This window comes from Megascapheus bottae, chromosome 3 (genome assembly GCF_031878675.1).
Source record: "Megascapheus bottae isolate mThoBot1 chromosome 3, mThoBot2.hap1, whole genome shotgun sequence".
NCBI classification, from domain to species: Eukaryota; Metazoa; Chordata; class Mammalia; order Rodentia; family Geomyidae; genus Megascapheus; species Megascapheus bottae.
Genome location: NC_143511.1, coordinates 67,819,523 through 67,841,373, shown reverse-complemented (window position 1 = coordinate 67,841,373; position 21,851 = coordinate 67,819,523). Strand labels below are relative to the sequence as shown.

The following is a 21,851-nucleotide window of genomic DNA, read 5'->3' as shown; positions in this document are numbered from 1 at the left end:
CTGAAAACCTGGCTAACACCATTAACGTTAACTCACCAACATTCTATTTATGAAAAAATAGAGACTATACCAGAATATAGGTGCTTCTGTAAGTAGAGTTGTAGCTCAAGTGACAGAATGCTAGCCTTGAGCAAAAAAGCTCAACATCAGTGGCTTAGCCCTGAGTTCAAGGCCAGAATGGCACCCCTCCCCCTAAAAAAATTAAAAAAAAAAAGCAAAGGAAAAAAAAATCAGTAAAATCTAGGTAAATATAACATCTGCCAACTTACTATGACATTTTTAGCCACTCATCACCTTCTGGTTTCCAATGTCCTTTTAACAATTGCTCAAAGCTTGTGATAATGGCACCACCTGCACCTAAAAATAAGAAAAAGAAACAAGAAATTTATCCAGACTTCCTAAGAGAAAATATTTGGGGAAGCTATGATTGATTTAAAATCTAAAAGAATTCCCAAAATTGAATACTTGGAGGGAGAAAACGGTATATTATATACTGAAAGCACTGAGACAATTGAATTTCTCCTCTTTTACCCACAGGGCAACTACCTTTTGTTTTTTAAACTGTAATTAGGGTTAAAATTGGTGCTTCAGTTAGAGATATGGCTAGAGGCATGTTTAAAATAGTAAAAGTAAAAATAAAATCATTTCCTTTCCTAATATGATCAGTTTTAGGGGCAATCTACTGTAACAAGAGGTTAGAAAAATCTGTTCAAATCCTACATATAAAATAGTAGACAGCCCGGCACAATGGCTCAGCCTGTAATCCTAGGGACTCAGGAGGCTGAGATCTGAGGATCAGGGCTCAAAGCCAGCCTGGACAGTAAAGAACCTGAGACTTTTATCTCCAATTAATCACTAGAAAACGGGAAGTGGGGTTGTGGCTCCAGGGAAAGGATGGTAGCCTTGGGCTGAAGAGCTCAGGGACAGCACCCAGGCACAGAGTTCAAGCCCCGTGGCCCACAAAAAAAAAAAAAAATAGTAGACAACACTTAAAATGTGAACATGAACCCACATTTCATCGTTTCTTTCCATTTCTAATAATTCAAGGTAGAGAAAAAATGTATTGTAAATACATGAACCACATATATTGATATGTAAAGTTTTTATTTATGGTGAAATAATTAACTATGAATCTCTCTAATTCAGGGGTTTCTAATAAATCATAAAAACTGTATATAATAAGACAGTCAGACTCCAAATAATGGCTGATGACAGGTACTAATGAAAAGTTTTGAATTGATTTTAATAGCCAACAAAAACATGGTTTTTATTTCCCCAAAACTTATTAAAATATGCAATCCCCATTACTATAACCATAGTTATATATATATATATATACATATATATAAAACCATTAGTCAGTAGTTATGGACCATCAACTAATAGAATACTAATGAATACATACTATAAATATTACCTCGGGCCCATCCAATAACTATCATGACTATCCAGCCATCTTTGTAATAGTTGTTAGCATGTGTGACTCCACCTACTATTTTCCAAGTTCTGGTCACTTCCTTCATTCCAGTAGCCAGGAGTTGAACAGGTAGGAATGAATAACCACGAGAAACTAGGTCACATGGGCAAAAAAATATAATATACCTGAAATTAAAATTTAGTATTTTAATATATGAATGGTATCAGAATAGAAATAAAAATTCAATTCATAAATATTAACAACATAGTAATGCCCAACAAATGGAATTATCCATATAAACTCACATAAGCTCAGAAGTTGAATTCAAGAAGAACACAGATTAGGAACAAAGCTGATTTTTTTTTAAATCACATGAAAAATAATTTGTAAAAGTTATAATCACAGAGTAATGTAAACAATGGACATCTAAATATTCTATGCATGTATGAAGTATCACTTCTTAATTTGTACCTATCTATCCTATTTTAGAAGCTATTATTTCAGAATCTACTAAATAAATGTCTCCTTAAAATGTTCAGTCACTTCCAAAACTCTGGTGTCCTCTAGCTACAAACTGTCATTGAATTAAGAGAAGAAGGGCCATAGGTAACTCAGCAAGGGCTGAAGTACTAGCTCCAATCCTGGTGTGCCTTGACAGACATGAGCTTCCATCTATAGAAAAGCAGAAGTCAGCCAAAGAAGCAGGCTATGTTAAGGAAAAATATTTCCATACTGCTGAAAAAAATGAAACCAGATATTTGCCAACATATTGCTTCTGAGACATAATAAAAGATGCAATGGTGGAGGACAGGAGAATGGCCTAATGGGAGAATGCTTGCCTAGCATGCACAAAGACCTGGGTTCAATTCCTCAGTACCACATACATAGAAAAGCTGGAAGTGGTGCTGTGGCTCAAGTGGGAGAGCACCAGCCTTGAGGAAAAAGTGTCCAAGGACAGTGCTCAGGCCCCGAGTTAAAGCCCTGAGACTTTTTTAAGTTCCTCAGCAAATCACTTATTATTAATTATTCACTATGTTGGTCCCTCTGTAAAGACAATTTCAACTATAATCTGGGTGCTGGTAGCTACCTTTCATAATATAATCCTAGAATCATAGTTCAAAGGTAGCCTTGTCATAAGTCTATGAAACTCAATAGCCAAGTGATGGAAAACCCAGATGCCTCACTACAGATGAATGGATACAAAAAATGTGGTACATATATACAGAGGTTTTGTTAGTGGAGGGGCTGGAACTCTGGGCCTGGGCACTGTCCCTGAGCTCCTCAGCTCAAGGCTGGTGCTGTAGCACGTTAAGCCACAGTTCCACTTCCATGGTACATAAATACAATGGAATTCTACACAGCCAACAGACAAGATAAAATAATGGCATTCACTGGGAAGGGGATGAAACTAGAGCAAATCATTTTGAGTGAGTTATGTCAAGACCAAAAGAACAAAAGGCGCATGGTCTCCTTGATATGTGGATATTAGATCCAAACAGTACAAGAGCGATGACTCAGTATTTGCGTACCCAAGGTTATGGACATGGCCTTGGAGATATAAATTAATGACATAGACATAAAAAATCTATGATGGGAAGGGGGTGGAGGAAGGGAAATGGGGACAAAAATGTAAGAAGGGATATCAATGTATGAGAAGTAAAACACCTACTATCTGGCGAATGTAACTGAAACCCCTCTTTACATTACCCGATAATAAAAAAATTAAAAAAAAAACAAAAATGAAAAAAAATCTATGATGAGATATATACTCTATAGACATGTTATATTATGTATCTATGACATACAAACCCTCAGCTTAATTTTAATTATGTTCTAAAATCTATGTGCCAGTGACTGAATACAGATTCCCTTCTTGAATACTTGTTTGTTAAACATGACATTTGAAACATGATGTAAAAATCGGTTAATAAAATCTTTCAAAAAAAAAAAGGCTGTGAAACTCCTACCTCCAATTTATCTCCAAAAAGCCAGAAGTGGAAGTGAAACTCAGGTGGTAGAGCACCAGTCTTGAGCAACAAATCCAAACAAGAGCTTGAGGCTGTGAGTTTAAGCCCCATACCAGCAAAATGGCAATAATAGTAATAACAGTAACAATAACAATTGCATCTTTAAATTTGTAACATCTAAGATCGTAAGCTTAAAAAGTATCTAAATAGGACTCGGGATGAGGTTTAGCAGTAGACTGCTTGCCTAGCATGCATGAAGCCCTGGGTTCAATTCCTCAGTACCACATAAAAAGAAAAGGCTGGAAGTGGTACTGTGGCTCAAGTGGTAGAGCACTATCTTTCAGTACAGAGAGGCCCAGGGACAGAGTTCAGGCCCTGAGTTCAAGCCCCAGGGCCAACAAACAAAAAAAATGTAAAGAAAATATGCCAAGGAACAAGAAAAGACATGGAATAAGAAGACAAAAATAGAATTCTCATTCTCATATACTTTTAGGTCACATGTGTTAGGTTAATAGAAAAAGGCATAAAAGTTAGTCAAAATAAAACAAGATACAAGCTAGGCAACCATGGTACATGCCTATAATCCTAGCTACTCAGGAGGCTGAGATCTGAGGATCAAGGTTCAAAGCAAGCCCGTGCACAAAAAGTCTTCAAGACTGCAATTAACTACCAGAAGATGGGAAGTGGCACTGTGGCTTCAGTGGAAGAGCAGTAGCCTTGAGCTAAAGACCTCAGGGGACAGCGCCCAGGCCCAGAGTTCAAGCCCCAAGATTAACCAAAACAATAACAACAAAAACCCAAGATACAAAGAAAGTCACCAACGAATGGAAGCTATAACATGGAGAAAAGGTGGCAATAGAATCTGGGCTTATTCTAAGCAGAGAGAAGCTTCCCCAGAGTTATCTTCTATGACCTGCTGGTACTTTACTAAATATTTTCTACTTTCAAGAACATGATCACTTGACAAAGCCAAAACAGCACAATAATCTGAAGTTCACATTTGTCTAACAATACCACATCATTGTCCTTCCTCTCACTACTCTAACAAATTAGTAGTGTCATGTATATGCTTTGGAAACAAGCAGGCTTAATGGGGTAGTCTATATCCCAGCCCTCTTGAGACTAAGCAGGAGAATCATGCATTCAAAGGCAGCCAGGACTCCACAATGAGTTCAAGGCTTGTCTAGACTATATTATATAGCAAGATTGTCTCACTAACAAACAAGCTAGGCACTGATAGCTCACACCTGTAATCCTAGCTATTCAGCAGGCTAAGATCTGAAGATGATTAGTTCAAAGGCAGGAAAGTCCGTGAGACCCTTATTTCCAATTAACAAGGAAACTTGGGAGTGGCACTGTAGCTCCAAGTAGTAGTGTGCTAGCCTTAAGCCAAAGAGCTCAGGGACATATCTAGGTCTCAAGTGCAAGCCCCATGACGAGGGGGAAAAAAGTGACACATAATTATGTATGTTTCCTCATCTGAATGCATTCTCAGTTATACATATGTGCAAAATATTGGAAGTTATACTGGAAGTTTAAGAGACGCATAATAAAGCACAAAAATCAATAACTAAAAAAGATGTACTTCCCCCAGAAACAGATTTTACAAAAGAAAAAACAAATCTTATGAAAGTACACACAATCTTCCAAGTTTATTAGGACCTAACCTAGCCAGCAGATGGTGCTAGTCTCTAGATGTCTGCACTTGTGGACGGTGGGGGGAGGGGGGAGGAGAAGAGACCTATGGGTGACAAGTACATTCTAATACAAAAATAAAGTACATTCCTAACATCTTCACATTTTTAACTATCAAATTCAAGTTAAGGGAAGCAAAGATTACAAATTTATTCTAGGTATCATAACCTTGAAATTGAAAATAGGCAAAGGGAATGGTGCTACCAACAGTACATGAGAATGGATGTTGAAATAAATGATTGGCAATGAATGATGAAACTTCTTGAAATTGTTTTTGAAAAGTGGAAAGAATAAGGGAGAGGGATAAAGAAGGTGAGATTGGTTGGGATATACTGCATACGTTCATGGAAATGTAACAGTGAAATCACCCCAATGCCAATTTTTAAAAATTGAAAATAGTATGTCTTTAAGCCAGCCTCATTGTTTTATATTTAAGTATATGTGAGAACAAAGACAATGTTTTTGTTTCCAGAATATAAAGCAATTCGCTGCACAAGCTGACCAAATACCATAACTTTGAATCCTCGTAGCTTAATGCTATAGTCTGTGCTTATATGTAAGCCCTGGGTTTGGAGGTGCTGGATAGCACCATAAAACAAATGATTAAATTTAATACAGCAAAAAGCAATTAAGAATCTATTGTTTATTCACAAATGATAGAAATTTCTCTAAAAATTAAGCTAAACACAAACCTTAGGATTGATATTATGTGGGAAATGAGAAAAGTTAGAATAGAGGAATAGTACTAGCTGCTCAGGAGGCTGAGATCTGAGGACTGCCTAAGGATGGAGGGAGGGAGGGCAGGAGAGAAGAGAGGAGGAAGGAGAAAGAGGAATAGAATGAATGTTTATGTGTAATAAAGTCCAGTTTCCTTTTTGTTTGGAGGGTTTTTGGTTTTTGGTTGTTTTTTGTTTTTTTGGCCAGTCCTGGGGCTTGAACTAAGGGCCTGGGCACTGTCCTTAAGACACTTTTTGCTCAAGGACCGCTCCCTGCCACAGCACACTTCTGGCTTTTTCTGAGTATGTGGTACCGGGGAATTGAACCCAGGGCTTCGTGCATGCTAGGCAAGCACTCTACCACCAGTCTTCGCTCCAGCTCAAAGTCCAGTTTTCAGAGGCTGATGTCATTCAGTGAGAATATCAATTAGTGCAACTACTCTGGGAAATGATTTGGCATTATCTTATGGAATTCTTTTGCACACTTTGGGGCAAAATGGCAGCTGAATGACATCTCTCCTCTTAGATACCCCTACTCAAACAGAGCTGTTCTCACTGGCAGCTAGCAGCAGGCATGTGGGCCAGGTTTAGACAGAGCATAGAGTCTGAGGGATCTGATGGGAGAAGTCCCAGAGATCCCAGCTCCAGTTTGCTGCCTCCTCTACCCCACCAGACCACACCCACTACACATCACAAGTCAAAACATAGAAATCCAGAAGATCAGCAGGTTCGGTGGCTAGCCACAGCGCATCAGCCCTAAGCAGTGTACCAGGATGGGGTCAGCAAACACAGAGCACTCTCTGAGCTAGGAACCAAACCGCTTGTCTAAAAAAGCAGCCTATGAATTGGTGGGTCCTAGGAAGAGACAAAGGAAGCCTCAGTCTCAGGCCAAGTGTGGTGCCTGAAAGGTTGGGAACTGGGTCCAGTGGCCAGCACAGAACATGCAATTAGAACATTTTGTACAATTAAAAGTCCATTGCTTGGCTCTGTACTGAGCTCTTACTCCAGGGCTATTTCTCTCCCCCAATCAATTCACACTGGGGGAAGGACAAGCCACTTGGGGGAGCAAAGAAGAAAACATACTCTTTGCCTTTTATAATTGTTCATTTTAAGCACTGTCTTTCTTGTTTCTTTTTTCTTATTTCTGCCTTTTCTTTCATGTTTAATGTGAGACACTAGGGGGAGGGGTTGTCTTTTTTGTTTTGTTTTGTTTTTGTTTTTTTAGGGTTGGTCATAAACTCTGGGCCTAGGCGATGTCCCTGAGCTCTTCCGCTCAAGACTACAGCTCTACCTCTTGAGCCACAGTGCCACTTCCAGTTTTCTGATAGTTAACTGGAGATAAGAGTCTCATGACTTTAGTCCCCAGGCTGGCTTTGAACTTCAGTCCTCAGGCCTCAGCCTCCTAAGTATCTAGGATTACAGGAGTGAACCACTAGCACCTAGCACTAATATTCTTTAACCATTATCTTCTCCCTCTCAGGTCACTTTCCCCAATTTCTTCTTTCCATTCACAATTAAGAGTAGTTATCTCTTATTGCTCTTCTCTCTCTCTGTTCCCTGGTCCACAATCTTTGCAATCTTTATTTTTAGCAGGATTTCCACATTATTTATTTAATGCAACATAACTTTGCTACCACCCAGTCTTGCCTAAACATTGTGAGATTAAACCTCCAGCCAAAAAGTTGGCCACAGATGCATAAATCTCAATGTAAAAACACAAGAAATATGGGAAAGTGTCTCCTCCAAAGGCCAATAACTCAATAATAAAAGACTGAAACAATAGTTACCACTGATACATTTTCAAAAAGTGAACTCAAAAGAGTGATTAAAAAAAAAAAAGATCAACTAAGTTAAAGAGGACATGTATAAGCACTGGAATTAATTCAAAAAGGCTATCAATAAACTGCTGAAAGAACTCAAAAAAACTTTAAAATGAACAGTCCAATGAAATAAGGAAGGCAATGTAGAATATTAAAGATAAATTCAGTACTGATAAGGGAGTCCTGAAAAAATTTAAAGTCTGGCAGAAATTCTGGAAATGAAAACCTCAATAACCCAAAGTAAAACTCAGTCACGAGACAGTTGAAAACAGAACATGAGAAATTATAGTAGAGGAATTAAAACACTCATTTAAACAAATAAAAATACTAAGAAAGTATGAATGGAATATGCAAGATGTTTGGGATGCTATTAAAAGATGAAACTTGGGGCCGGGAGTTTGGCGTAGTGGTAGAGTGCTTGCCTGGCATGATTCCTCGGTACCACATACATAGAAAAAGTCAGAAGTGGTGCTGTGACTCAAGTGGCAGAGCTCTAGCCTTGCAAAAGCCTAAGGACAGTGCTCAGGCCCTAAGTTCAAGCCCCAGGACTGGCCAAAAAAAAAAGATCAAACCTACAAATTAAAGGCATAGATAATATATACATATTTTTACTTCTTAGGAGTTATTCTTAAAACTAAAACTAAATATGCAAAACAAAGAAAAAATGTTAAAAGCAGAAAAAAGAAGTAACTCACACATAAAGACAAACCCATAAGAATAAAAGATTTCTCAACAGAAACTCAAAAGAAAAGAGGACGGACAATGATATATTTCAAGAGATGAGAAAAAAAAGTAACTGTTAGCCTAGATAACCATAACCAGCAAAGCCATATTTTCATAATTAAAGAAGAAATGGAAATCTTCCATGGCAAACCAACAAAACTGAAAGAAATTCATGACTACTAAACCAGACCACAACTGTAGAAACACACACACACACACACACACACACACACACACACACATTACTACAACTAGAAGAGGAAGCTAACTATAACCACGATACTAAAATAATAACAAAAACTGAAATTGAGAACTTTGAAATGTATTTATTTCCTGAGTTCATAGTAACTACTGTTCTTTCAAACATTGGTCATGTTTTGCTGTTTGCCTCATCTTGGCTAGTAAAGGAAAAGAATCATGGCATGCCTTTTCTCTATGAAATGCACAGCTGGTTCATCAAATAATACATGGTAAGGCAATAATATCTACTTATAATAATATTCTAATTGATAAATAAAAAGATAAAAATTAGACTATGACCACTTTGCAATTTCCAAGTCATAATTGTACACATCGAATGAGAAAGGGTGTTAATGTCACAAAAGAAAGACAATCAGACAATGTAGATTAGAAAATGACTATGTTGTATTTCCAGAGTGAACAATTATAAAAATGTGAGAAGAACACAGGCGCTGTGCCTCACGCCTGTAATTTTAGCTACTCAGGAGGTCGAGATCTGAGGACCACAGTTCAAAACCAGCCAGGGCACTACAAAGCCTGTGAGACTCTTTTCTCCAATTAATCACCAGAAAACCTGAAGTGGTGCTGTGGATCAAGGAGTAGGGCGGTAGACCTGAAGAGTTAAGCCAAGTCCCAGAGTTCAAGCCCCATGACCAACAAAAAAAAAAAAAAAAAGAAGAAAAAGAAAAACAGAAATTATTCCCATAAAAGTTAGGATAATGGGCCAAGAGTTTGGCCTAGTAATAAGAGTGCTTGCCTAGCATGCACAGAGGCCAGGGTTCCATTCCTCGGTACCATATACATAGAAAAAAGCAGGAAGTGGTGCTAAAGCTCAAGTGTTAGAGCTCTAGCCTTGAGAAAGTCCAAGGACAGTGCTCAGGCCCTGAGCTCAAGCCCAGGACTGGCAAAAAAAAAAAAGTTAGCATAATGATATACTATTTTAATAATTAGGTGAGAAGGGGTTTGTGATTAGAATGACACACAAAGGAAAAGACTGTGATCACTGACAAAGTTGTATCTCTACAGCCCTACCCCTGGAGCCACTGAGCCCATTTTCTGGTAGTTAATTAGAGATAAGAGTATCACAGACTTTAGGGACTTTAGTGCCTGGGCTGGGTTTGAACCATGATCCTCAGATCTCAGCTTCCAGAGTAGCTAGGATTACAGGCATGAGCCACTGCGCATAGCAACAAAGTTGTATCTCTTGACTTGAACAATAGTTACAAGGATGTAACCTACAATGATTCATTAATCCATGTATTTATCTCTTGTTTTCTACATGTTCTATTAAAGGAAATTCTGAAGCCAGGCACAGTGGCTCACACCTGTAATTTTAGCTACTCAGGAGACTGAGATCTGAGGATGAGGGCTCAAAGACAGCCCAGGCACAAAAGGACCTGAGACTCTTTTCTCCAAATAAACTCTAGAAAATGGGAAGTGGGGCTTGGCTCAAGGGTAGGGTAATAGCCTTGAGCTGAGCTGAAGAGCTCAGGGATAGCGCCCAGGCCTAGTTCAAGCCCCATGACCCACCAAAAAAAAAAAAAAAAAACCAGCCAGGGCCGGGAGTTTGGCCTAGTGGTAGAGTGCTTGCCTAGCATGCACAAAGACCCAGGTTCGATTCCTCGGTACCACATACATAGAAAAAAAAAGCTGAAAGTGGTGCAGAGGCTCAAGTGGTAGAGCTCTAACCTTGAGAAAGTCCAAGGACAGTGCTCAGGCCCTGAGCTCAAGCCCAGGACTGGCAAAAAAAAAAAAAAAAAAAAAAAAAAAAAGCAGCCAGAAGTGGTGCTATGACTCAAGTGGTAGAGCTCTAACATTGAGAAAGTCCAAGGACAGTGCTCAGGCCTTGAGCCCAAGCTCAGAACTAGCCAAAAAAGACAGGGGAGGGAGAAAGAGAGGAGAGAGAGGAGAGAGAGGAGAGAGAGAGGAGAGAGAGGAGAGAGAGAGGAGAGAGAGGAGAGAGAGGAGAGAGAGGAGAGAGAGGAGAGAGAGGAGAGAGAGGAGAGAGAGGGGGAGAGAGGGGGAGAGAGGGGGAGAGAGGGGGAGAGAGGGAGAGAGAGGGAGAGAGAGGGAGAGAGAGGGAGAGAGAGAGAGAGAGAGAGACAGAAAGGGGAGGAGGGGAGGAGGGGAGGAGGGGAGGAGGAATTTTAACGCCAGGAGCAGGCGGCTCACACCTGGAATCCTAGCTACTCAGGAGGCTGAGATCTGAGGATCACTTTGCAGCCCAGACACGGAAATCAATGAAACTTTTATCTCCAGTTAACCACCAAAAAACATAAAGTGGCACTATGGCTCAAAGTGATAGAGTGTTATAGGGACACTGCCCAAGAACAGAGTTCAAGCCCCACAACGGACCAAAAAAAAAAGAAATTTTCAAGTAGAAAATACGGTCAGTATACTTGAAATGCTTCTGTGAATATGGAGCAGTGAAGCTTGTTGGGATAGCCTTGCAAAGGGTAGAAAGTAGGTATACTATATCATATGTAGACAGGTCAAAGTGCAACCCTGAGTTGATGCTTACTTTAAAAAATTGATGAAAAGACAAGAATTTGTTGACATATAGTAGTAATTCAATAAATATTAGACAGCAACTGTGTTAAATTACTCCTTGTTTCTACTGCCAGGGGTTCCTGCTATTATTTTACCTTTGCTATTATTATTTATATTTTTTTTGCCAGTCCTAGGGTTTGAACTTAGAGCCTGAGTACTGTCCTTGGACACTTTTTGCCCAAGGCTAGTGCTCTGTCACTTGAGCCACAGCACCAATTCTGGCTTGTTCTGTGTATGTGGTACCATGGAATTGAACCCAAAGATTTATGTATGCTAGACAAGCATTTTACCACTAGGCTACACTCCTGGCCCCATATATAATATCCTTTTTAATAACTAATTTCAACTAGGCATTTGTAGCTCATGCCTGTAATTCTAGCTACTCAGGAGGCTGAGATTTGAACATCAGAGTTCAAAGCCAGCCCAGGTAGGAAAAGTCCATGAGACTCTTATCTCCAATTAAACAGCAAAAAGCTAGAAGTGGACCTGTGGTCCAAGTGGTAGAACAGTAGCTTTGAGCAAAAAAAAACTCAGAGTCAGTACCCAGATCCTGCATTCAAGCACCATGACTAGCAAAAAAATAATAGCAATAATAATAATTTTAGTGAGTTTCACTGAAATGCATGTATTTCCCTACATGTATTAATGACTTGTATTATATGTTTTTAATTTAGTTGATCAATCCTCTTAAAGAAACCTGTATATGAAGCGTACATTTTGTTCCTGACTTCAAAATAAGGGTATAAGGAATTGAACAGAGTATGACAAGAACTGTATGAGTCATAACAATAAGTCACTGGAACTTTTTGCTTAGTCACTTCTCGATTCTTATCAAGTACTAATTTCGTGCATGAGTCGAGCTCTCAACATAAATTGTTTCTGGCCAAATGTTTAATGTCCACGTTTGGAGAGTTTCTATTAAATATATATAAAACAATGCTAATACTTGTCTTTTGGAGAAGAGGAAAAAGACAACAAAAAAATAAGCTCTGCATTTAAAACCTTTGACACTATTTGGTTTCTTTTCTTACATATGCATTAATTTCTCAAAAACATTAAAAAGTATACTTCAATTTTACTAACAATTTATAAAAACAGTGTTTTAAATGTCTCACATTTCACCATAATAGCAGCTTACCAGATTGAAGATGCCAATAAAACATTAGTATGGTTTGCAAGAAACCTCAGTGGAGGTTCTGCAAGTAGTATACAGGACAAAATTCCTCCACCAAAGCAGTGGAGCATGGCAGTAAACCAACTTGACACTGGATTCTTCCATGCCACTGCTACTGCTCCTGAAATGGCAAACAAAAGGTCTCAGATAAGTGGACATTATGAAATAAGATCCAAGCAAGTGCCCACTGCACTCAACAAATAAATTTAAATTTATAATATTCAGCAACCAATTAGTATTCATAAGTGTGCCAATAAGAATCAGTAAAAAGGAAACTTTCTTTTTCCTAGTGGTACTGCATTTGAGTTCAGGGCTTCTAATTTGCTAGGCGGATGCCCTCCCGCCTGAGTCAGACCCCTAGGCCCTTTCGCTTTAGTGCTTTTTCAGATGCGGGGTCTCAAATTTTATCCAAGGTCAGCCTTGGATGTCGTGTACTGGACCTCAGACATATGCCAGTGGCCTGGCTTGTTAATGGAGTTGGATTCTCACTAACGCTTTGCCCAAACTGGCCTTGAATCACAGTCACTGTAATTTCTGCTTCTCAAGTAGAGGGGGACTACACATTAGTCACTGTGTCTCACTCCCAGACGCATTTTTAAAGACTTGGAGTATGTCAAAAATAAGCTTTTCTGATTCTACTTACCAGTTTCCAAGTCACAGATGATTTGTAAACAATCTTCCTACTTACAGTCCCCTTCATACCAAATCTTACTCTGAGTACATACAGAGACAATATGTCAAAATGACATATGCAACAGTTTATAACCCTATACTTCAGAAAATATAAGAGGCTGAAGTAAATAAACTCAGCTTTCAACATGACAGGTAAGAAATAGAAACATTTCACCTTTCGATAAAGTATTTCAATCACAATAAAACCAACCCTAAGCATTACTTATCACAGAAAGAAGTAGTATACTTTGGAGAAACTTGTAATCATCAATGTAAACTATGTCAACTGGCTCCAGATAGGATGTAGATCATCATGTCTATTTTATCAAAAATAGATAAATTAATCCAAGCAGACAAACTCAATCTGAGGAGTATTCTAGGAAAGAAAATAAGGCTGGCCTCTAGGTTTAAAATGTTGAGCTCAAGGAACAAACAAAAAGGCTAATGTTCCAGATCAAATGACATTAAAGGAATAGAAAGTAGGGCTGAAGGTACTGCTCAGAGGGGAAATCCTTGGCTAAAATGCACAAGCTCTGGGTTCTTTTTGTCAGGATTCCTCACTCCAGAAACAACTGAATGCAGTGCATGCCCTACTATCCTAGACCAGGAATGAAATCACTACCAAGGACCTTACTGGACAACTGATGAAACCTGCTACCTTATGGCCTAGATAAAAGTATTACATCACAGTTAAACTTCCTGTTTTGATAGTAGTACTGTAGTGCTTAAAGTACACATACTAATGAGAAATAACTATACAAAATGCCTTCAAACTTCCACTCAAGTGATCCTAAAAAAGGTATACAAATTTTAAGAATTCAGACAAGTCAGGTACATAGGTGTACACCTGTAATCCAAGCTACTCAGGAAAATCTAGGGGAAAAAGTTACTGAAAACCAGTTTCAGTCAGTAAACTGGGCATGAATATGTGCCTCAGGTGCCAGCTACCAGGAGGTCAAGGTTTGGCTTGTTTTTGTTTTTGACAGTTCTGAGGCTTGAACTAAGGGCCTGGTCACTGTCTTTGAGCTTTCTCAAGGCTACCACTCTACCACTTGAGCCACAATAATCACTTGTGGCCTTTTCTGTGTATGTTGGGCCAAGGAACCAAACCCAGGGCTTCATGCATGCTAGGCAAGCACTCTACCACTAGGCCATGCTCTCAGCCCAATCAAGGTTATTTAACTACATTAATTTTATTACTTGATTACTCTTTACTTCCTTTAAATTTACATGTTCATTTCTTATTGGTACAAACAAAATTTTAACAACTTGCCGGACATGGTGGCACATGCCTGTGATCTTAGTTACTCAGGAGGCTGAGATCTGAGGATTGCAGTTCAAAACCAGCCTAGGCACTAAAGTCTGTAAGACTCTTATCTCCAATTAACCACTAGAAGACTGGAAGTGGGGCTGTGGCTCAAGGGGTAGGGCAGTAGCCTTGAGCTGAAGAGCTCAGGGACAACACCTAGATCCAGAGTTCAAGCATCACAATCAACCAAAAAACAAACAAACAACTTTTGGCACCCCAATCTAAGGAATATAGCATACCTATTCAAAAGAATACAGTGGTAGGATTCAGACATATTCAAGCAAATTCTCTAAACTCACTTCTGAGATATCCTTTCTGCATTCACATTAACAGAACCTATTCTGGCTTTTAAGGTTATTTAACAAAGGATGATTTGGAGATGATGAATGTTCTATTCTTATCTGAGTATTTACCACACAGCTAGGTTCATCTTGAAAAATTCATTGAGTTGTACACATGCATGTTTACACTTTTCTGTATGCTTTACACTCATTATTCAAGACTGCAAACCTGATCATTACTGACACCTGTCCAGTATATCCAGACTGTTCCTCTCCCATATCAGATGCAGAACAATCTTTATTCATGGGTTGATGCTTACACAAAAGAGAAATTAGTTTGTGATTTGGGAATCATGAGAGGAAAAAGAATATATCAAATGGCAGTTACTGAGAAATTCTGGATGTTGGGAAGCCAGTAACATTAAACAAGTCTATAGAGAGACAACAGAGACTTTAAGTTAAACTTTGGAATTAGTGGAATCTGGATTCAAGTGGCAGCCCTATAATTATTATCTATGTGACCTAGAAAAATCATTTTATCTACTTAAAACCTCTCAAGCCAGGCATCACTGGCTGTCTCCTGTAATTCTAGTTACTCAAAAGGCTGAGATCTAAGAATCATGGTTCATACCAAGCCCAGGCAGTAAAGTCCATGAGAGTCTTAGCTCCAGTTAAGCACCAAAAAACCACAAGTGGAGCTATGGCTCAAGTGGTAGAGTACTAGCCTTGAGCAAAGAAGTTCTGGGACAGCATCCAGGACCAACATTCAAGATCCACAACTGACACACACTAAAAAGTATATTTAAAACCATGCGTTCTTTCTTTTAACTTGTGAATTAAAACACAATATAGTTAAAAGACAACAAGAGACAAGAAAAAAAGCCATACATATACAAATAGAATCGATATTCCATGATAACACAAAGAGGAAGTAATAAAGTAAACAATCTATAATCTAACAGAAAAAATGAGCAAAAGGTATAAAGCAATTTGCAGGAATGAAATACAAGCTGCCAACAAACCCAAGAAGCACAAAATTATTAGTAACCAAGACAAATCAAAGTGGAAATGGTCTTCTAATGATGGAAATGACAAGACACTTAAGACTGACAATAATAACTATTGTCATAGGATATAGGTTGCCACACTCCTGGTGAAAGCTTAATTAAATAGGTACACATGTGTGAGTTCTATCTTTTTTAATCTCTCGACAAGTACTGATACTGAAAAAGGAATTTCACTCCATGTGTAATAGTGTAATAACATCCAATATCCAAGTAATTTTCAAATTTGGGCATCTCAGGATCCTTCTATTCCCCTAAAAGTTAGATGGATGCTTACCAGGTGCTGATTACAAAAGAGAAGAGAATTTAAGGATGAGTAAGGAAACTATTCTATGTTCTGTTGTGATAGTGGCGGCATGACTTGGTTTACCCAAAACCATAGACCTTTTTATTAGAAATAGTGCTGGGTGCTGGTGGCTCACACCTGTAATCCTAGCTACTGCAGAGGCTGAGATCTGAGGATCGAGGTTCAAAGCCAATCTGGGCAGAAAAGCCTATGAGACTCTCACCTCCAATTAACCACCAGAAAATCAATCCAAAGTCGTGCTGTGGCTCAAAGTGGTAGAGCACTAACTTTGAGCAAAAAAACTCAGGGACAGTGCCCATGCCCTGAGTTCAAGCCCCATGGCCAACAAGAAAAAAAAAGCTCTTTATGTACTGATTTGCAAAATTATGAATGTAGTAAATGTAGAGTAAATCATGTATACTTGAGAAATAGCTACATTTTCCAAAGCATTTTCCAAAATCATCTAGTGAGAAAAGGCATGCACATGCATGCACGCACACATACACACACACATATGTATACGTGTGTGTGTATATATATATAATATATACATATATATATATATAGTGTAGCAAATGTCCTTAAAGCCTGACTTTAAGGAGAAAACAGCTTGCTTCACTCCCTTCCAACATCATCACAAGTCATGTCGCCTCTGGCAAACTTCGCTGAACACTTGTGAGAAAGTAGGAGTAAAAAAGATGAGCAATAGCTGAATATTATGAAATACATATAACATATATTTGGACACATATCCACAGATACATCTACATTTAGATCCCTATATCTGTATACATCTACATATGGACACATGTATATATAGGATTTGAACTCAAGGCTTCATACTTGCTAGGCAGGTAATCTGCCACCTAAGCTACAACTGAAGCTATTTTATACTGGTTCTTTTGAGATAGGGGGATCCTTTTTGCTCTGTGCACCTGAAGTCTTATGAGTCGGGTTTCTCTGTCACAGCTGGAATGGCAGGCATGCAATAAGTCCTGGTTGAAGAGTCTAGTCTATAAATGGCCAAGCTGGCCTCAACCCTGATCTGAGCGTCCCAGCTGGAATTACTGGTGTATGCCATCATTATCTGTCTTATGAAGAAAACAACCTGGAAGTGACAGGGACTTCTGTGGGTTCCTGGACAACACTTAGGAGAAGCTCTGATTTAATCAACACAAAACAATGTCAACTTTTGGATAGAAAGAGTAACAAAATGTAGTTCTCTTCAAATCAAAGTAGCAATATATTAGGCCAACTACCTATCTTACTTAAATACAGTAATAATTCCATTTACGCAGGTTTAAAAACAAACAGACTGAGTTACAAAGTCCAAATCAAGTAAAAAGTGCCCAGAGAAGCCAAGGCTTTAGAAAAACATACACAGCGTCCTCCTCCAACCCCTCAGTTATCTCTGGGTCAAAGCAGGAGGCAAGGCTCGCACACAGAGGCCCAAGACAGACCTTGGAGAGACGCAGACAAAACCACACGTGAATGTGAAATATGAGAAGACACAAACACGGCCCCCGACCCCCGGCGTGGACGGCCCCACTCCACAGATGGGCACAGCTGGCCTGTGGCTGCGGCGCCCACCGAGACGGGAAATCGGGACCCCGCTCGCAAGGCACACGGCGGGGAAGAGGGGCGTCCTACGCGGGGCGTTCCGGATCCGGTGCGCGCGGACAGGGGAGGGGGGCGCTACCGCCAGGGGCTAAGTGACACTGAAGGGGACACTGCGGGGACACGCGGGGCGGGGGGGCGCGGCGAGGGGGGAGGGTGGCCGAGGGCCGTGTTTCCGTCCCGACTCCCGGGCCTTGTCAGCGGCCCCTGACAGGGCGTCCAGGACCGCCCCCCCTCCCCGGCCTCGGTTTCCCCATTGGTCTCGGGCGAGCCGGCTCCCGCCCCCTGCCCTGCGGCCCTCGGAACCGCCCGGGGCCGCGGTTCCCCGGCCTCCCACCCGGCCAGCACCTGGAGGGACAGGCCCGTGGCGCCCGCACCCACCTGGCTGACGCTTCAGCGCCATCACCGACACTAGGTAGTGGGCGATGTCAAAAAAGGGGAACATGGAAGTGTGGGAGAAGGCCAGCGTCAGCTCGTCCCATGGAGACTCCATGACGACGCCAGACCTCGGGGGCCCGAGCAGCCCAGGCGACGGGTTCCCCCTCCGGCGCTGCCGGGCCAGCGCTCCGCAGCTCCGGGACGCCACGGCTGGAGCTCCGGGCATGCGCCCTGGCTCCCAGAGGCGCGGCGAGGGGCGGCGCCGGGCCGTCTCCCCCGAGCTGCGAACGCGCGGCGGTTGGTGAGTGGGCGGGGAGGGGGCGTGGCGAGGGCGTGGCGAGGGCGGGGCCTTGGCTCTTCTAATTAGAGTCACGCAGCTTTTCCTTTTCCGACTGGCTAGGGGACCGGTGCGGGATAACTCTTACTGGAGTATGGCAAGGTCCTCCAGTCAGACCATTCTGTAAATAAGCCAAAGTACGGCCCACACTGACTTGCTGAAGATATCTTTAAAAATAAGATCGTATCCAGTTTTCCTAATACTTGCCTTTCCTCCAAATTTATTTATTTTGCCAGTCCTGGGCTTGAGCTCAGGGCCTGAGCACTGTCCTTGGACTTTCTTAAGGCTAGAGCTCTACCACTTGAGCCTCAGCACCACTTCCGGCTTTTTTCTATGTATGTGGTACCGAGGAATCGAACCCGGGTCTTCATGCATGCTAGGCAAGCACTTTAACCACTAGGCCAAACTCCGGTAGAAGTAAAGTAGTTTCAGACAAATGGGTAAGGTGACATAATATTCGAACTATAAATGGTACGGGAGGTAAAGATAGTTTAGATTACAAAATAAGAAGTGAAGCCGGAAAAAAATAAGTTGTTAAATCCTTGAATGGCAGATAATAAAACCAGGAAGTTACTCTCCAGAGCTTACATTTTGATCTTGTACAAGTTTAACTTGTAGTCAAGTTTATCAGAAGCCAAACCGTGTGCTAAACTGAAACTAGCACATAGGTGGTATGTATGTATGGATGGATGTATGTATGAATGTATGTATGGATGGATGGATGGATGGATGGATGGATGGATGGATGGATTTGGAAAAGGTGCTGCAGAGAGGAGGAGGAAAGAGAACTAGGAGGCAGTGGTGTAGTGGCGCACCCTGTAATCCCAGCTTCTTTGGGTGATGAAATGGGGAAGATTGAGGTTCACAGTCAATCCAAGGGTCAAAAATTGGCAAGACTCCATCTCACCTAACAGCTAAGTATTATGATGAGTACTTTTGATTAATCCTGACTAGGCAGGAGGCATGGGTAGAAAGATCCCAGTTCTAGGCTAGCTAGGGCAAAAATCAAGACCATATCTGAAATAAACTAAAAGAAAAAAAATAACACACAAAGGGCAAGGGGCATGCCTCAATTAGTAGAATGACTCCCTAGCAAGCACAAGGTCTGAGTTTATACCTTAGTACTTCCAGACAGAGAGGAGCAGAGAGAGACAGAGATGCAGAGAGAGAGAGACAGAGAGACAGAGAGAGACAGAGACAGAGACAGAGAGAGACAGCGACAGAGAGAGGACAAACCAGGAAACAAGGAGGAGAGCTAAATGCAAGCTTGGATAAGAACAAAAAGTTGAGTTTTCCATATTTCTGTTTGACATGTGAACGGATATAAACGAATGTGGGACATAAACGGATGTGAACTTATTGGTACCTGCAAGTTGAAAAGACAGAGCAATACTTACAGCTAGGTATGTAAAAAGGGAGTATGAGCTGTAAGGTGGGGTGGGGTCTGAGCCTCACCAAGAGTTTTATCTGAATATTTTAACTCTTAATTCATTTAGCATGTTTTTCTTGGTTTGGGGGGTGTTTGTTTTTGCATTCCTGCTCTACACTAAGCATTTTGCTGGATACCTCCCTAAACTAGAACTTGATACAGTTTCACCATGAACCTTATGTGTTGAATGCTAGATCCCAGCTGTGAGTCCTATTTTGGGAGATTCTGGGAACTTTGGAGAGGTGGCAAGGCTAGCCAGAAGAATTAGGTCACAGGAGCCAAGTCCTTGGGGACAGGACTGTTCCTGGTCCTTCTTGGTACCAGCTCTGCTAGGAGAAGAGGACTACTAGTTTTGCCCAAGTTCATGGGACCAGGAAATCATGGCCTGAACTCTCCAAGACAAAATAAATCTTTCTCCTTTTAATTGTTCCTGACAGGCACTTTCTAACAGAGATGTGAGAGCTAATAGAATGCTTAAAATGTAGAAGAGCAAGTTTGTTAAAAGTTTTTCATGTATGGTTTTCTGTAAAAACTTCATCTAGAGAGGTATTTTTTACACCACTGCTAAAACTAACATGGTGATTTATACTTTTATATTCAACTCAGTTCTTTTCTTGTTTTATAGGTTCCCTTATCTTTGGAATTACAACATTGTGAATTTAGGGAGAGAACTTGGATTTTATTTACTAAAAGGATTTTTATGTTTTAGCAACTCTTCAATTTCACAGAATATGTGTTTCAACCTTGGACTTAAAATATTTAATAAAAAGTAATCTTTACAACATCTCTAAGACATATATTGAGTCCAGTATCATACCCAGGTGTGGTAACATTCATTATTTATCACCATTAGGACAACAGTGAAAAGCCAAAGAGGTTGTTGGGGTATTTTTAATTAATTTATTTTTTAAATATATTTTTATTGTGATTAACAGAAGGGTTACATTATATTCGCCAGATAGAAGCTGCATTACTTAACAGACATTGCTATCCCTTCTCATGTTTTTGTCCCCATTTCCCTCTTCCCATTCCCTTCCCTCATCTTGTTTGCCCCCTTCCCTATCCTATTTCAAATAACAAATAAGCATATATACAATATATCAGATAACAAGGTAAGATACTGTAACAATATGAGATAACCAAGGGATAACAATAGAGGTGAGAAATGGTTGTTGGGTTTTTTAAGATGATAAATCAAGTATTTTATTTATCTAGACAGAATAATTAAAACAAAAAGGAATTCATCAAAGCAACTTGACATTTGTTTCATTACAGTATTGTAAAAATAGGTTGGATTTTTTTTTTTGCCAGTGGAGTTTGAACTTGGGGACTGGGTCCTACACTTGAACACTTTTTGCACAAGGCTAGCACTCTGCCAGTTGAGCCACAGTGCCACATCCATCTTTGTCTGTGTATGTGGTACCGAGGAATCGAACCCAGGGCTTTGTGCATGAGAGGTGAGCACTCTACCACTAGGCTATGGTCCCAGCCTATGCTGTTTTTTTTTTTTAAGATAGAAAAGATGGGGCCAGAACTGTGGTAGGGTGCTTGATTAGCATGCACGAAGCCCTGGATTCAATTCCTTAGTACCACATACACAGAAAAAACCAGAAGTGGTGTGGTGGCTCAAATGGCAGAGTGCTAGCCTAGTGTCCAAGGCCTGGAGTTTGGCCTACTGGTAGAGTACTTGCCTAGCATACATGAAGACCCAGGTTCGATTCCTCGGTACCACATACATGGAAAAAAGTCAGAAGTGGTGCTGAGGTTCAAGCGTTAGAGCTCTAGCCTTGAGAAAGTCCAAGGACAGTGCTCAGGCCCTGAGCTCAATCCCAGGACTGGCAAAAAAAAAAAAAAAAATGTCCAGGGACAGTGCCCAGGCCCTGAGTTCAAGCCCCAGGACTGGCAAAAAGATAGAAAAAAGGAAAAGAAAAAGAAGAGAAATAAAATTGTAATTTTATTTCACAAAAAGATAATTCTGTCCAAATATCAAATGTGCCCATGTGCTTGCTTCTAGTCAGTGGGAAGGTTAATAGAAGAAAATGGAAACTGGAAGAAAGACTTGATTTAATATAAAGGAAAGGCAAGATTTGGAAAGGCAACTTACACAAGAGAATCCAGTCTATCTTACTTCTGAAAGGAACTTAGAAGATGACATACTCATCACTGACAAAATGAA

At 40.4% G+C, this 21,851-nt stretch overlaps 1 protein-coding gene across 1 annotated transcript in view; it reads right to left on the bottom strand.

Annotated features, from left to right (window-relative positions):
- Positions 1 to 18,151, bottom strand: part of Tmem38b (transmembrane protein 38B) — a 28,756-nt gene extending 10,605 nt beyond the window's left edge. The window contains exons 1-4 of the mRNA XM_090330384.1: positions 17,913 to 18,151; positions 12,267 to 12,423; positions 1,418 to 1,602; positions 270 to 357 (exon numbers count right to left, since the gene is read on the bottom strand). Coding sequence (XP_090186510.1) covers positions 270 to 357; positions 1,418 to 1,602; positions 12,267 to 12,423; positions 17,913 to 18,135 — 653 coding nt within the window. The 5' untranslated portion in view covers positions 18,136 to 18,151. The remainder of the gene's footprint in view (positions 1 to 269; positions 358 to 1,417; positions 1,603 to 12,266; positions 12,424 to 17,912) is intronic.
- Between the last annotated feature and the right edge of the window lie 3,700 nt (positions 18,152 to 21,851).